General features: G+C 38.0%; 1 protein-coding gene across 3 annotated transcripts in view; it reads left to right on the forward strand.

The window, feature by feature from the left end:
• SLC10A7 (solute carrier family 10 member 7) overlaps window positions 1-15,829 on the forward strand; it is a gene marked incomplete at its 5' end in the record, with an annotated part of 136,960 nt that overhangs the window by 38,191 nt on the left and 82,940 nt on the right. For all 3 annotated transcript variants that reach the window (XM_083861371.1, XM_083861373.1, XM_083861372.1), the window contains one exon: window positions 7,427-7,465. In XM_083861371.1, the coding sequence (XP_083717497.1) occupies window positions 7,427-7,465 (39 nt within the window). The remainder of the gene's footprint in view (window positions 1-7,426; window positions 7,466-15,829) is intronic.

Raw genomic sequence — 15,829 nt, forward strand, 5'->3', positions numbered from 1 at the left:
GCATTTGCAATTTGTAAGTAGAGGAGGAAAAAAAGAGAAACTGCCTCTGTTTATTCATGTGAGTATTCAAAAGTCCACTGTGGGTGCTCAGGTCACTCCCCCATTGGGGTGTGTGACGGAGGAGCCAACAGTGGAAGGCTCTGTGTCTTATGAGAGTGATTTTGTGTTCTGAGTTGCAGCTGACAGGAGGATGGGAAAATTAAATTAGATCTTCAGGGTATTCCTGGGCTTGGGGTATGACTATGGCACAAGGGTGAGGTGAGAGTGTTGGTGGCTGTCTCTCTTACAGCCCTTCTCATTGTCAAAAGGAAGAGGATCACGGTTGCTACAAAGAGGAACACTCCCTTAACCTTGGCAACCTGAAGGAATAGACAAAGCTTTGAAAAAGTTGTGTGTGTTGCCTACCTTTGTGTTTCTGAATATGGCCTAGATGGGGTTTTTTCTGCTTTTCTTGTGAACATCACACAAGTTTTGTTTGCTACAAAGCCACAGGAGCATCTGGTGTGGGTAAATCTTTCTTCACCGTTTCTTTGCTTTATCCTAAATGGCAAAGCGACAACATTGTACAGCTGATGGTGTGGGCTAGTCAGGCACTGTGCACTGTTCATGAAGCCTCCCATCTCTCCTGTACCTGAGGAGACCAAATCTTGGTTCTTTCAGTGTGAAAATGGACATTCCAGCTCCTGACAGAGGTTCTTTCCTTCTGGCTCCATTCATGTGATCTTTCTGATGACAAAAGCTGTGATTTTCATTCAGCTCTGTTATACAAGTAATCTCAAATAAAATGAGATATAGTAGTGTTGCTTTTCAACCTTTGCTAAACATGGATTTCCTGTTACTCACCTATTGGTGGAAATTTGCAAAGTGATAGATAAACGTTCCTGAGACCTGAATGATTCACGTTTGCCATTTGAATTGTTAGCAAATGTTTACATTCTGGTTTTACTCTCTGGGAAAAAAAACTACTTTAATGCATATACTCTCCTGGTTTTTAGTCTTTCTTCACCTCCTTCTGCCTCTGAGTGAGAAAGACCTTGCTGACACTCCAGAACTCCCTTGAGTCATCCCAGTTGCTGTCAGTAGAGACAAGTTAGCATTTCTAACAAAAAGAAAGTGAGCAGGATAATTTTTTTTATCTGCCTCAGTATTGCTGAAATTATTGGTGAGACAGAGAAATCCTTCAGTGGGAAGAACCACATAATAAGTGTGTCCAAAAAACTTTCCTTTTAACAGATGTTGTTTGTATTTTGTAAGTATTATTTACCAAAAAATGGTGATGGATATGAGCAATGACAAAAATTGGGGAATGAAAGACTGATTTTCAACAGAAGCAACTTTGCTGCTAAGAGGCAATAACTCTCTGCCAGCAGAGGCCCCAGCTTGTTTCTGTGCCCTGCTTGTGGCAGAATGCTGTGCCTGCCTGCAGCAGCACCAGCTTCTGCTCAAGTGATGGCAACCCCTGGCAGCCTGGAGCAGAGGGCTCAGCACAGGGTTTTAGAGAGCATCATTCTCTGGATGATGAATGCAAACAAACAATAGATTAGTTATTCTGTTTTCATTTTTTGGTGCCTTTTCTGTGTTGTTTCCATGGAATTGATGGTTATTGAATATGGTTGGAATAAAGCAATGTTTTCATGTTATCAGCACAGCTCTAGGGGCAGGTTGGGGATTAGGTGACAGCTTTGCTATCTTTTTCCCAGTCAGCAAATTGTGTTGGAGCACAGGGGACATGGCAGTGGATCCCTTCCATATTTTGGGCTTTTTTTCTTGGTGTACTGGAGGCTTCTTGGTTGGTGGCTGTAGTTTTTGTGTGTGTGTGTTTATTTGCGATTCTCTGAAGTTTTAATTTTTTATTTTTTTTAATAAGAGCACAAGATTATGTACATTTCTACTCTACTAAAATAATTAGAGTAATTTGGCATTTTTAATGAGACTTTTTGAACATCAGCATGCTTTTTTTGGAAGATTTCTTTGGACTCAAAATTTAGTTGGTATCAAAGTTTTGTGGGGTTTAGTTTGCTTTGTTTTGTGAGGGCTTTGTATTTTTCGTATTTTGAGTGTTTGGATGGTTGTTGGTTTGGGCATTTTGTGTGTTTTTTGTTTTGTTGTAATACAGCTGTTGTGGTGCCCTATCACAAAAACAGCACATGGGCTGGAGTCATGTGTAAGATGTATTCTCCAGCTTCTGTTGAATTCAGGATGGAGTGTACATACATCAGAGTCAAATCTAGACCCTATTTGTTTCCCAGAGAGGATGCTGGAGTGTTAAAAAGGCACGTGCTTTGCCTTGGAGGGGCCAACTGGGCTTCTGGAGATTTGGTTGAGCAGTTAACACTGCCTCTTTCATTTTTGCCATGCTGGAGCAGGGTTTTTATATGCATTTTAACAGTTATTTAAGAGTCCCCACATGCTTAGAAAGGAATCTGAATATATGTGCCTTTTTTAAAGCTGCATCATAACTAGGTTATTCCATCAATACAGTAGAATGACTGGGAGCTGCAGTTGGAACAATATGTAAAAATACAGCTTGTAAAAGATTTCCTTTATTAACTGTCATCATCCACAGAATATATGTTCAAATAAACGTTGTGTAATAACTAAATTTGAGATTAATAGGCCCCTTAAGAAACAGCGAAGTCATTCAGGATAGTCAGTGAAAAATAGCCTGTAAGACTGTAACATGCACATATTGTCCTGCTTACATGCTCTCTCTGGTGTCATTCCCATTTATCAATGTCGGCAGGCTCTGTTCTCATTAAAACACTCTTGCACAAAAGCAACTTAATTTTCTTAAGAGAAGAGGACACCTGATTCAATTTAGTGCTTGAAACCAGGAACTTGAATATATATATATATTTTTTTTTCCTGTCGGAACTCAGATGAATAGTTATGAGCAGGAACACAGATTAAACCTTATTAGGTGTATTTATATTCTGTTTGCAGTAACAGTGCTGTGGCAAATAGCTTTCTACAGAGATTGTAACATCTTGTTATTGGAAACAGCAGTTTAAGACGTGAGCTGTGGTAACACTCACATGAGATTTTATTTTTAAATAGGAGATTGAAGGAGTTGTTTAAAGGGACTCTGCCAACTCCTTCAAGTTACTTCTGACGTCCTGCCCTCTTCCATCTTTTCAAACTACACTGATCTCTTTGGGTACATAAAATTTCCTTTTCTGTCCTGTTAGCTCAAACCATTTCCATCACTTTCTTCAGTCTCTCTCTCTCTTTATTTTTTTTTTCCCTTTCTTCTTCTGTCAATAGGAGACATGGTCGTATTAAATTTTGCAATACTGGTATGGATGCTGAAAAATGTTACACCGCCACATCATGTTCTCTGTCCTCTACTGCATAATCCCATACTAGAACTACCAGAGTCCTTGTTACTCCCCAGTTCTTTTCTGCTCTTCTGGGTTTTTCTTCCTTCTTCACTGTGCCTTGTTTGTTAAAAAGGATAATTAGTCTTATTGCTGATGCTTGAGCTGCGTATCCCACTAGTGTGTGGTACATCCCCCTAGTGCTCAGGTTTTAACTGCAGGGAATGGCAGACACAGAGAACAGCTCTGTAGGATGCCCAGCCTGCTTCCTTCCAGGATGTTCTGAGGCTGTTTGGTTTCATTACTCTGCATCTGTGGCCTTGACCCTGGGATGTCCTTTCCTCAGAGCAGGGATGACTTGGGGCCAGGCCCTGGTGTCCATGGCATGTGCTGTCCCAGCTGTGGGGTGCCTGGGGGTAAAGCATAGGCTTAAATACATCTAGGAAGGCTGACTCCCTAAAGGCTGCCAAATGACACTCGAGAATCAAATGTTTTAGTATTGAAGCGGTATACACATATTGGTGAGAGATCTCTTTTTTTTTTCCTCAGGTCCACATACAAAGCTGTGAGGCACTGCTCTTTCCCTGTACTGTGCAGTAAACTTTCAGTTTAGTTGTGCATAACAATTTATTTGAAATCTTGTTGATAATAATAAAATGTTGCTGTTGACCCAGGTGTTCCAAATGTGGCCAGGGTTTAATGCAGTCTGGCTACTTATTATCAAAACAATATCTAGTCTCATAAATTCCAAGATAGTTTAGCTTGGTACCAAAAACAAGGCAATGGAATAAAGCTCAGAATGTGTTCTGTATTTAATACTTTAATTCTAAACACACTTGTTTGATTTGCTGCTCAGTCACACGTACTTGACTGCTGCATTTGGATCCACACCTGGGGGAAAATGCTCAGCCCCTTGGTAGTGGCTTTCCCTTTTTCTTCCATCTTTTACCAGCCTTTATTGCCAGGGGGATTGTCTTGGATCTTGTTGCTGTCACTGTAGAAATCTTAGTGTTTTCCTTACATATATTCCAGGATAAGGTGAGAGATGGAGGGTTGAAGCTTTGTGCTAGACACTGGTATGAGAAGAGGAAAGTTTCTGCCAAGTGCTGCCACATAGGTGTCCTTCAGAGGTGGCCTGGCCATTTCTCATTTGGAATTCTCCCTGGAAATGTAGACCATGAGACCATTCCCTCAAGCTCATTGCTATACAGAGTTGACTGAAAATGTACCTGCCTAATAATAAGTGAATTTGTTGTTTAATGGAGCTAATATGTACAATTGTTAACTCAAGTGGTGCTCTCCATGCTCTTCAGTACTTTCCCTCTTAAGAGTCCTGGCAGTGACTTTCAGTCATGTCTCTTGAGTTGATAGAAACATAGCAAATCTGTCTAGTTGTTGATACTGCTGCTTTTGAATGTGGTCTGTCCTTGCATTTCAATACATGGCTGTGCACTTACCTTTTGAAAAGATTTCACTATGGATTTTATAGAGAGCTCTCCCCTTGTGCTAATGGTAAATGCAATGAATGGTTTGCCAACACATGCAAATCTGAACCTGGAGTATTATAAAGACATCCAAATGTTTTCATGTTTTATTGTTTCATTTAAGCTGACTGCAAACAGTCGAAGCACAAAAAGAGCAAACACTAAAAAAAATGATGCAATAATAGTGACTAATGAATGTTTCAAATAGAAAATGAAGAGCTTGGCTGTATCATGTGTCAGCACTAATGTTTATTTGTATCATCCCTCTAAGGATTTCAGAGTGCTTTTTCAGGAATGAATTAATTTTGACAATGCCCTGTGAGGTATGTATCCCTTTGACAGAAGGGAGTTGGAAGCACGAAAGTGTTTAAAGTCTAGAGGGTTATGCTACTAGGTATGTTTAATTACAAATTGGAGCAGTTGATTCAGTTTACTGTTTACTGTTTCAGTGATTCAGTTTGTTTAAACTGAACTAGAATCACAAATATAAGCCCCAGGTTTGTGAGTATGGGAAGAAATTACTTCTGAGTTTATTTTACAGGGGAAGTGTTTACAAAGAAAACTGTGGATAGAGTAATTGACATATGTAAGTCCTCCCTCACTGAGGCAAATAATCTGGATGATTGTATCTTAATTTGCAGTCTTCCTGATTTTTTTTTTTCTCTTCTTTTGCCTGTAATGAGTGTTTAATCATCTGCTACGGATAATTTCTGACACTTCAGAGAAAGGGAGTTAAAAATTGTAAACTAGTGTATTCCGGAAGTGGTTGTGAATTATGACTTTCGTACATGCCTGGCTAAACAACTGAAGCATAGAATTGTTGTCTTAGTCCCTGTTACATGCTTGAGATTATTTTAAAAAATCCAAATATCTTCCAGATGGATCAGGAAAGAATAAAAGAACTTTGATAATGGACAAAATACCACCATCTAGCATTTCTCTTTAACACATTTCCAGATACAGAATTTGTCCTGTAAGTGGAATTGCAGCCTACTTTAAGTAAAATAACATCATATCTCTAGACGATCCCCAAATCAGGATTGGTAGCCATGCTCTAGGTTTGTGGTGTAGATGGGTATAATGTGTCATTACCTTGCTACATGAGAGTATCAGTTGCATGGCTTCAAATACAAGTAGAAAATTCTGATTTAATTCACACTTGTTGAAGAATTGTTTATACTACTCACACTTCCTTTCAGCTATGATCTCTGGCAAGAGAAGCTGTTTGGACTTGTGCCCCTTTTTTTTTTTATGTTCAAAAAAGAAATGCTGATGAGAAAGAGGTGTTGAAATATGTTACTGTAGTTTACAACTGTCAACTATAATGTTTTATTTAGCTGTATCTATTCAGATGCTCCCACCACAACATGGAGTGCCATATGCCATTGTCCCTGTTAGTAAGCAAGTCAGCAAAGGTTTCCCAGTCGGCATTTGTTTTTGTATTTGGGCCACTGAGGAGCTGTGGTCCAGTGCCATCTTTTATTGATAGGGCCAGCAGAGGAGGAATCTAATGAAATTATCAAAGCTTTGAATTAATTATGAACTTGAATAAGAAAGCTAAGCTCTCTAGAGCCAAGGATCTCATTACCCATTCATTTTCATTGCATCCTCTTATGGAGCAGAAGGCAGGTTCAGCTACTGCTCCTACCCTGATTTTGGACTTTATTCAAACTTGCTCAACTCACTAGCAGCCTCTTGTTATTAATCTGTGGCTGGAAGTGTCCAGGGTGATTAATTTGACTCTAAATCGGCACGTAAATGGTAGATTTCTGTCTTCCCTTTCCTCTTACATTTGCTGTGTGGCTTCTGATCATCAGACTGGCTGCCATACAAGAGTTTCTGTTCTTTCTTGGTAATTGGGGAAAGCTATGCAAGACTCAAGTGTTAACTTCCTGGAATTTAATGAGTTCATAATAAGAAATAATACTGCTACCTTATATTTCCTGGATATTTAGGTAAGCACAAACACTTCTTAAGTCATTATCAAAATTGTTTATTTTCTTATTTTAAAAGACTATGAAGTGAAACGTAATGACATTTTGGCCTCAGAAGTATGGGGTCATTGTGGGTTTTTTTTGGTTGGGTCTTTTATTATTCCTATTATAAATTTGCTTCTCAAGCTACAGGCAATTCTCTCTGTCAACACTTTATTACAATGAACTATTAAAGTAGTTAGTTTATTTATCCGATTACTATTTCATTAAAATTGTTAAAGGTGTATGAAAATGCAGTATTTTAGTTAAATCAGGTAATGTTTATTTTAATTAATAGGTCAGTATATAAAAATGTTCCTGGCAAATTAGAGCATGAGTAGTGAGACCAAGCTTCTGTGTAATATTCTTAGCTCTTGAGGATATTTCTCTTCAGTCTATCGGCAAGGATTTTCATCTCCTCTCACTTTTTTCCATTTCAGCACGTTATTTATGAATGCATAAACCAGAATCCATCAGTCTTCATAAGTTACAGGCGACTGGCAATTTTTTAAGCAGTGGCTAACTGCCTAATGGTCTCTGTGTATGTGTGTATTTGGAGAATCTAATAGCTTGGTGGGTGGGGGAAGAACATTTTGTTCTCACACTGTAGCTATTTTACCATTGGTGATATTTATCCTTTTTTTCTCTCTAGGCAGCTGCTATATTCAATTCTGCTTTTGGAAGTTTTTTGGTAAGTAACACAGTATTTATAGCAAATGCTTGAATAGTCTCATTTTTAACAGGATCATTGGTATGTTTGTATTTTTTCACATTATTGTTGGTGGAATTTTGCAATTCAGCTGGCAAAATTTTTAATCATTTTTCAGTTTATGTCACCATGCCCTAAATACAGATTTTGCAATTTCTTTTCTTTTTGTTAAACTCTAAAATAAGGTAGTGAATAAATTCTCTGCTCATGGTAAATTAATAATGTGTAAACACATCTTAATTTTCTCCTTAATGGGTTAACAGAATCTATTATTATGCAGATGTTTCAGACATGGGCATCAATATATTGATTTTTCTAATAAGGCCCATCAAATACTCATTATTTTCTATCAAGAGGCCATGGATTTTGAAAAGAAAACATGACCCAGCTGATCAGAGAGTAGATGCTAATTTACTCAGTGACTTGTCATTTGTTTAGCATATTTTACTGTCAGTGGAGCCACTCAATGTCTCTGAGGAACACACTAAAATAGCTAGATATGGGAAAGCAATCAATCCAGCTGTAAATATAACTATTTCTTTAAAAAGCAAAAGCAGCATTTGTGGTCTTGATGGTTTACAAACATTTGGAAAGGACATTGTAAAGAACACTAAATATATTTATGAAGAAAGGAAGAATAGATTTCTTTTAATGATGTGTTGTTTAGAGAGATTCTAATGAGTATTATATAATTTTTTTTTTCTGTGTTGGCAAACTACTGTGATTGTTTATTTAGGCAGCTAATAATTGAATTTTTTCTTACTAAAATTAATGCATGTTTAGAAGTATATGTTTGTGAGGCCAGTCTTGTGCCCCCATTTTATACTGTGATGTTTAAAATGAATGTGTGATAAAAGAATTCGAATTAGAAAATTGAAATCAAAACTGCGAGTACAAAATAACTCACTTTTTATTCATAGCTCATTTTTGTTTGTTTTTTTTTTTTTTAATTGAAAAGCTGGCCTTTAGGAGCTTAAGTGTATGGAACTGTACACATGGCATTTTGAAGTTGTGCTGTACTGCTGCATTTTTGAGGGACTAGGCTGAAGTTAGGAGGGTGGATGTAAGTTTTTTGGGTGTAGATGACCACTCACATATTTAAAATATCAGTTCCCAAGTACTTGTCCTTTTTTTATTACCTGTTATGTCCTCCTTCCATGGGCCTGCCTCAAACTGTGGAAGTGTTGGAAAAACTCTTAAGTCTGTGTGTGTGGGTGCGTGGTATTTTCTCTTGTTGCTTGGCACAAGCTCCTGGTTTCTCTGCTGCCTCCAGCTTCCAGTTCAAGAGGTTTCTGTGAATACCCAAAGGCTCAGTTCAGCTGCCATGTGGAGGTATGTTTTGGCTTCAAGTAAGAATTTAGGCTCCACTGCATCTGACTACAATGCTGGCTCCTAGTAAATCAAGAGAGGCATATTTTCAATTTCTGGTTGCTGTTTGCAGCTCTTTGAAGAAATCTGAACTCAAGAAGCTGAGTTAGTTTTTGTCTTCATGTAATACTCCTAATTTTGTTTGTTCTTGTTCTTTGGTTCATGATCAGTGGAAAGTACCGCTTATATGTAATTACCTCATTTCACTTTTTGTTCCCTTCAGGTCTTTTTGCAAATGTTGGAGCAGCATTGCAGTAAATATTATTCTTACAAAGTTCCCAGAAAAGACTTTTCAAAAATATTAAAGAACAGCTAGAATGAAACCACAGTACCAGCTGTTTTTTTTACTTAGTGATTTTTTTAGAACAATTTGGGAAATTACTATTAAATTACAAATATATCCACACATTTAAACACTTATTATGATAATTCTACTTTGAAATCATGATTGTGTAGAGAATACTTGTGTATGACACAAAACAAATCACAAATATGTTTGCTGACTGCTTTGTTCTTACAAACATTTCCAGTTACGAAGTTGATAGGGTAAACCTTGTGATTGAAATGTGATAGTAGGCCAGGGACAGTAGTAAGTAGACAGAGTTGTTTACCAGTAGTTTTACAGGGGTGAGGGTTGGTGTGGTTCTACATGACCTTGAATCAAACAGCTCCAGATGTGGAGCACTGGCAAGTGTGTGGTCACTTACAAAGAAAGTTTGCTGTTGAAAAACTGGCAAAGCACTAAATACATATGTTTGCGTGTGTGTGTGTATTTGTTTGAAGTCAAAACTATTCTATAAAATAAAAATAATTGGCTTGTTTCTGAGAAGATAATGGAAGGTCCTGGTGGAAGAGGTTTGGGGAATCCATCAGTTTATATTGGTGCCTAACTTATGGATTTGGCTATGGGTGGAGAACCTATGTCCTGTATCTTCAGTTCATGATGAATCCAAATCACATTTGCATTTTTCATAGGAGTGTCTAATGATGAGCTGTATGTGGACAGGCTTAGATGGAGTTATAGACCTTTGTGACAAAAACCTTTTACTTCCATGTGTCCTGGAGGTTGGTTTGGAAGGCTCTGACCTCAGAAAGACTGAAGTTTTTCTTATGTTCTTTATCTTACCACATGTAGCACGTGGGCAGGTTGTGGCACTTGTGACAAAGCCAGGACAGTGTTTTCTCTTTTCAGACTATGCCCTGTGGGCCAGTGCCTGTGTGTGATAGTGTCAAACAGGCTGATTTAAAAGGGCTGAAAGATGTGCTGTGCTGATTACTCCCCTGCCACCACCATCTTTTTTTTTTTCCCCTTAAGACTAGGAAATAGTGTTTGAGAAGTTAAATTAAAGTAAGAACAAAATGTCTGCAGGAAAATACTCAGTATAATGTTAGAATGATACTGAGATCAGCTTATTCAGATGTAACAGAACATCTTATGATACACAAAATGTAAAAATGCCAAATATGTCTTGATGAGCAGAAATGCACTTAGATTAAGGACCTGGGGGTGTTTTCACTGGTAAAGAGATTTACAAAAACTACCAGCCAACCACAAAGTAATTCCTTTTTAACTCCACCAAAGCCCATATTCCTATAAATATACAGACAAAACAGTGCATGGAATGATACTGTACATATTTACATTATTTTATTGACTCACTTTAATAACGTCCCAGGTCTAATTAAAACACAGTGTTTGAAAAAACTAATTGTTACAGAAAAGTGTTTTTATATAGCTAGATTAGTAATAACTAACGATAGATGAATTCAATTTACATAAATTTCAGCCAAGAGAATATTTAGGCTCATACCACAGAGGATTGCTCTGAGTTGGGTAGTTAATATCATTATCTTCTCCCCTCATTTAAGCAGTGTGGTTTACAATAATTGTGGAACATAAGAAGTGATTTCAGGTTTTCCTCTTAATGGGGTTTTAATATAATCTGGTAGTGTTTTACTCACACAGAGTGGTTGGTTATCACAAGGTTGCGTGCACATGCTAAGATAGAAAGCACTGTGTTAACTACTTCCACTTGGAGGAGAGGATACTTCTGCACCTAAAGGCTAAAGAAATTGTCTGGAATGTTGGGTGTAGGTCTGTTGAAATTCTTAATGTTGTACGCACTACCATGGTTCCTAAGCATTTCTATTCTGCTTCTAAAAGAAGAAGACAAATACTTGGAAATGTCCAAATCACAGAGCAATAAGCAGGAGAGCTGAAAACATGCTGTACTGCTTGTTGTTCCATGGTGTTTGCCTGAGTGGTTCAGCTCCTTTGACTTTGTCCACCTGTCCCTGAGGCTGCTCCTGCCCTGGAGATGTGCTTGGCTGAGAGCTGCACTCAGCTTGCAGTGACAATGTACTGCTCTGTGTGTGGGACATGGACTTCCAGAACACCATGTCCTCACCAAATGCTCTCCACTGCTAGAGCAAGTGGACAAGACCAGTCTTGTCTACCTTTCATTAACTTCTTTTCTGCTTGAGACTGTGGGCTGGGAATCCCATAAGAATATCCAGCCTGTGGTGTGAGTCAGTGTAGGCTGGTTCTTTGGTGCCTCGGAGTGATGAACAGCTAGTGTGAAAGGAACAGCCATCAGCTTCACCTTAAACAAGGAACTGTAACTGAGAGCTGAAGGGCTGTGGTGACAGGAAATCAAGAGGAAAAGAGATTATTCCAGGGACTCTGCTCTGGTGACCACTGGACTCCTGAGAAAACAGCAGAGCATTGGTTAAGACTTCTTCCAATGCTGTCTTGGATTAGCTTTTCTTTCTCTCTTGAAACATAATAGATGAAATAAGACACATTTCAGGTACCCATCATTCCATTAATCTCCTTTGTCCAAACTGAGTATGTGTGGATTTGTTCTTTTAGCAGACTGTCTCTCAGAAGGGCTGGAGCTGGTTCATGTTGTTCAAAAAGCTCAAATAATTTTTGGAGCAGCCACATGGCTCATCAAATCAAGGCTAATGTTTTTATTTACATTGTCTTCCAAATGCAAGGTAAAGCTAGCAGAGAATAAAGTTAGCTTCTCACATATACACAAAGCTTAGTTGGTTAATGAAAATGTATGGAATTCTTATCTAGTCTGCTTTAGCAGGCATAATGATTTACACAGCCTGACAGCACTAGTGCTGCAAGTAAATGCATTAGTCATACTGTCCATTTTTCTTGCAAATTTGTGACACAGATTTAATTATGGGAATGACCAGCAACTTACAAATCTAATTTTGGTAGGCTGAGCCAACTTTTTTATTTTAATAACAATGGATTTTTTAGCAATGATTTCATTACTATTTAAGGAAATCCAACCATATGGAAATAACCAATTGGCTGAATTTATTTACTTTATTTTACCTTAATGGATGTTGAATGGTTTATTTGGGGCTTTTTTTAATATCACTTTTTAATCTTAGTTATTTCTAGGATAACTATCCTTATCTGCCTTAAGTATTTCTAGTACAAACATTGTAAATATTTTTCTGAAATCAGGCACATGTTTGTAAACCCCTTTGTTCCCTCTTAATTGTGTCTTTGCAGTATAAAAAGGGGCAGACCAGTCATCTGGGATTCCCTTTTTACTGTGCGAGCTGTTTATGAGGAAATCTTGCCAGGAAGTCTGTTCACAACAGGTGCTGAATTCTAGATTCACTCTTGTTTAATTTCAAAGTGGAGCTGCTTAATGGAGAGCCACTGCATTCTCAGAAGTGGCCTCCTCTTGCTCTGTGAGCAATACAGAGATGCTGCTGGTCTGTGCTCCGGATTTGATTGGGATAGCTCTCCAAATCCTGAGCAAGTTCCTCCTCTTAGTCAGCCACTAGGAAAGGCACCTAATCCTTGAAGGATTGATTTTGGCATGAGTGGAAGGGGATGGCAGATCTTGGCAGCAGTGAGTGTTTGGGCCAGATAGTATGAACCAGGCAGGAAAAGTTTATATTCCGTGGAATTTAAATAATCTTGGGAGCCACTTATGTTGCCTTACTGTAAGTTTTTTCATAGTTGGTGCTCAGATCTCTTGGTGTTATTTAACATCCTCATTTTGATTTCTGCGAGCTGGAGCTGAAATCCCAATATAAGCTTGGGCATCATTGGCTGTTTCCAGGTTTGCCAAGTAACTTTTCAAAGGGTGCAGGCCTTCACTCTTACTGTGTACTTAAGTTTCTAGTGTATAGCATGCTTGGTTGAAAACTTACATTTTAGTTAGTTTGTACTATTTTGTACAAGCAAGGCAGAATAACAAAGCTCCCTGTGAAAGACGCCTTTTAACAGGGGCTTAAAAAAAATAGCCTTGACACACATGATTATTTTGAGGGATTTCTAGGCATGTGCACCCATCCCAGTATTCCTTTATTGATCATCTCTCTCCCTCCCAAAGCCAAACTTGATGGTGTGGGTGTCACATAGAACAAGATGTAGAATTTTTTACAAAATAAAATAATAATTTAAAAATTTGCCTGTCTATGACTAATGCTGGACCCCTTAAAAAAAAAAAAAAAAAAAAAAAAAAAAAGTAAATGGGATCTTGCTCTCAAGGGATTGAGAGAAATCAGGTGGAGGGCTAACTGGAAATGTGAATATTGTAGCACCCACTGCGTGGTCTCACTGGTGACACAGTTGGTCTGAAAAGACAGTTAAGTCAGTAGGGATTTGCAGAGCCAGCCAGCACAGAGAAAGAACCAGTTAACAAATAACAACACTGCTGGTGGTTATCTTTGAAATGTTACAGAGGAAAATGCCTTGAAATCTACCTAAAAAGGAAAAATGAAACCATTAGCTGTCAAATGTGTAGAAATTATGTGGGCTGTAGCTGGTCTTAGGGCTTTCTCAGTTTTCCCATTAGCTTTTGCTACTGATCATTTAATTAATCTTGCTTGGTCTCATGGGACTCAAGCAGTCAGTTCTGCCAAAAAAAGTTTGTTTAAAGATAGCAATAAGTAGGCCATTAAATACATCTCTTTGTATTATCTTTGAGGCCAAAAAATAAGTAACTGCTACCTTTCTAACGATAAATATATTTGGGTATTCTGCTTTTCCCACTTCCTCATATCACAGCAGACAGACAGGATTCTTTTTCTTGCACCTACTTTTTTTGATCAGCAATGTCATCTAGTGCACTTGCTTGGTGTGGTACTTGGTGATGGCTTTTGAGACAGTAGGTTGAATCCTGCCCCCATCATTACTGCTTCCATGGATGAGCAGGCTTTTAGGAAAAGAGAGAGCCGAGGATACATGTGCCAGTAGCATTTCTTGAGTTAGTAAAGCAAACAGCAAAAGTGGATGTTGTGGAGAAAACAGAGGCAGAACTCAGGGTGTTTGTTGCACTTTGGAAAGGTAGTGTGAGAGCTGAAGCAGCTTCATTCTTCTAGCCTAATTGTCACTTAGGGAATTGCAAGGTAGAAGGGAGAGAAGTTCCTATAGCCAAGACTGGACACTCAAAGTACCTTAAATTTTGCCCTCTGGCATCTTTCTTCAGATCACATAGTGGGATAAACTGGAAATGATAGTGCCTCTGTGACTGTGGTGCAGTCATGTCTCCTGTTAATGGAGACTGAATACTGGAAATTTGTAAAAATATCCATTTGAAGTGAAACTAATGAATTACAGAATCAGAAGAGTGTCTGTCTTTGGTAACTATGATTTGGAGAACATCTAGAGAAGGAAATATATGTGTTTAATATTATATAATCAGGTGATTGGTTGGATTAGTATGTAAATCATATCTGTGCTGATACAGTTTTAGCATAAAATCAGTTTGTCTAAGATTACTTATGTCATAATTAGCAAGATTTGTCTTTTTCCTCTCTAGTAGGAAAATATCATATTTTTCTCAAAAGAATATACTTGTTTTGGGCTATTTTTTTTTTTTTCTGGTTCTGGTTGCTTTACTATGGTTATTGGTCAGAACTTGAAAGGGGAAAAAAACCAAACAAACCAAAAACCACAAATAAAAACAACTGTCCCAGGGTGGAAATTATTTGCAGATGATAAAGTTGAAAGGTCTTGGGTTTAGTTTGTGATGTTTTCTTGTCTTCTGTATTAGAACAGTTTCCTGGTTTTTCACTCCAAAAAAAGGAAGTTAAATTAACAGATATATCACTTGTTCTGTTATAAAGTAAGACCAAGGTGTCTGACTTCTAGTTAAGCCATTGAACTTTGTATGATGGAATGGTGTCATGTCACTTAAAATTAGTTTTAAAAAATGTTTGCATTGAAAAGCTGCTTTATTTGTTTCTGACAACTACTTGGAGAATTATGTGTGCTTTTTTTAAAAAAGGTGAAAATGTACACTACAAAACTTCGAACAGTTTATTTGTAAAGCAAGAGATCTAAAATTCTTGCAAGAATTTGATTGTGTCTGTGGGAACCAAATGTTTGAATAAATTGGTTCTTTATGTTAGGTAGGTTGGTGCATCAAGGAGAAATTGAGAAGGGAGGCACTGTGAAAGGTAATTTTTTTTTTTTTCCCCTCTCTAGTATCTTTTAATACTAGAAGAAGCATTCCTCTGCATTCCTCTAGGGCTGTGGTTGTACACAAACATGTAGTCATTTGGCCTGATTTAAGGGTAAATGTTCCCTGCAGACAGATTTGGAAATGCACAAAATATATAATTTTCTCCCTCACTTTTAAAAAATTCATCAAAAGGAAATGAAAATGTTTTTAGAATCTGCTGTTAATGTTCTCTCCCAAAGTTTTAGCTTCTGATTGAAATGGAGCAATGTTCTTTCCTCTGTGCCACAGCTTTTAGTCACCTGCATAAGAAAAGTGTGTGTGGGGTGAGAGAGAGTGGAGAGAAATCATCCCTTCCTTGGGAATAGGGATATTTAAGTGCCTGTTTTGTGCTTGATTAACACTTTGAAGTATTGCTGCTGCAAGGAGTTGTTTCCCCCAGCAGCTGTGTGTGTGTGCTGTGAAACACGAGCTGGTGAGCTGAGCAGTCGCCTGCACTAACCTGTCAGAGCACAGAGCTCTTTCTCCTTCT

The sequence above is a fragment of the Zosterops lateralis genome, assembly GCF_965231275.1.
Source record: "Zosterops lateralis genome assembly, chromosome: 5".
In the NCBI taxonomy this organism is placed as follows: domain Eukaryota; kingdom Metazoa; phylum Chordata; class Aves; order Passeriformes; family Zosteropidae; genus Zosterops; species Zosterops lateralis.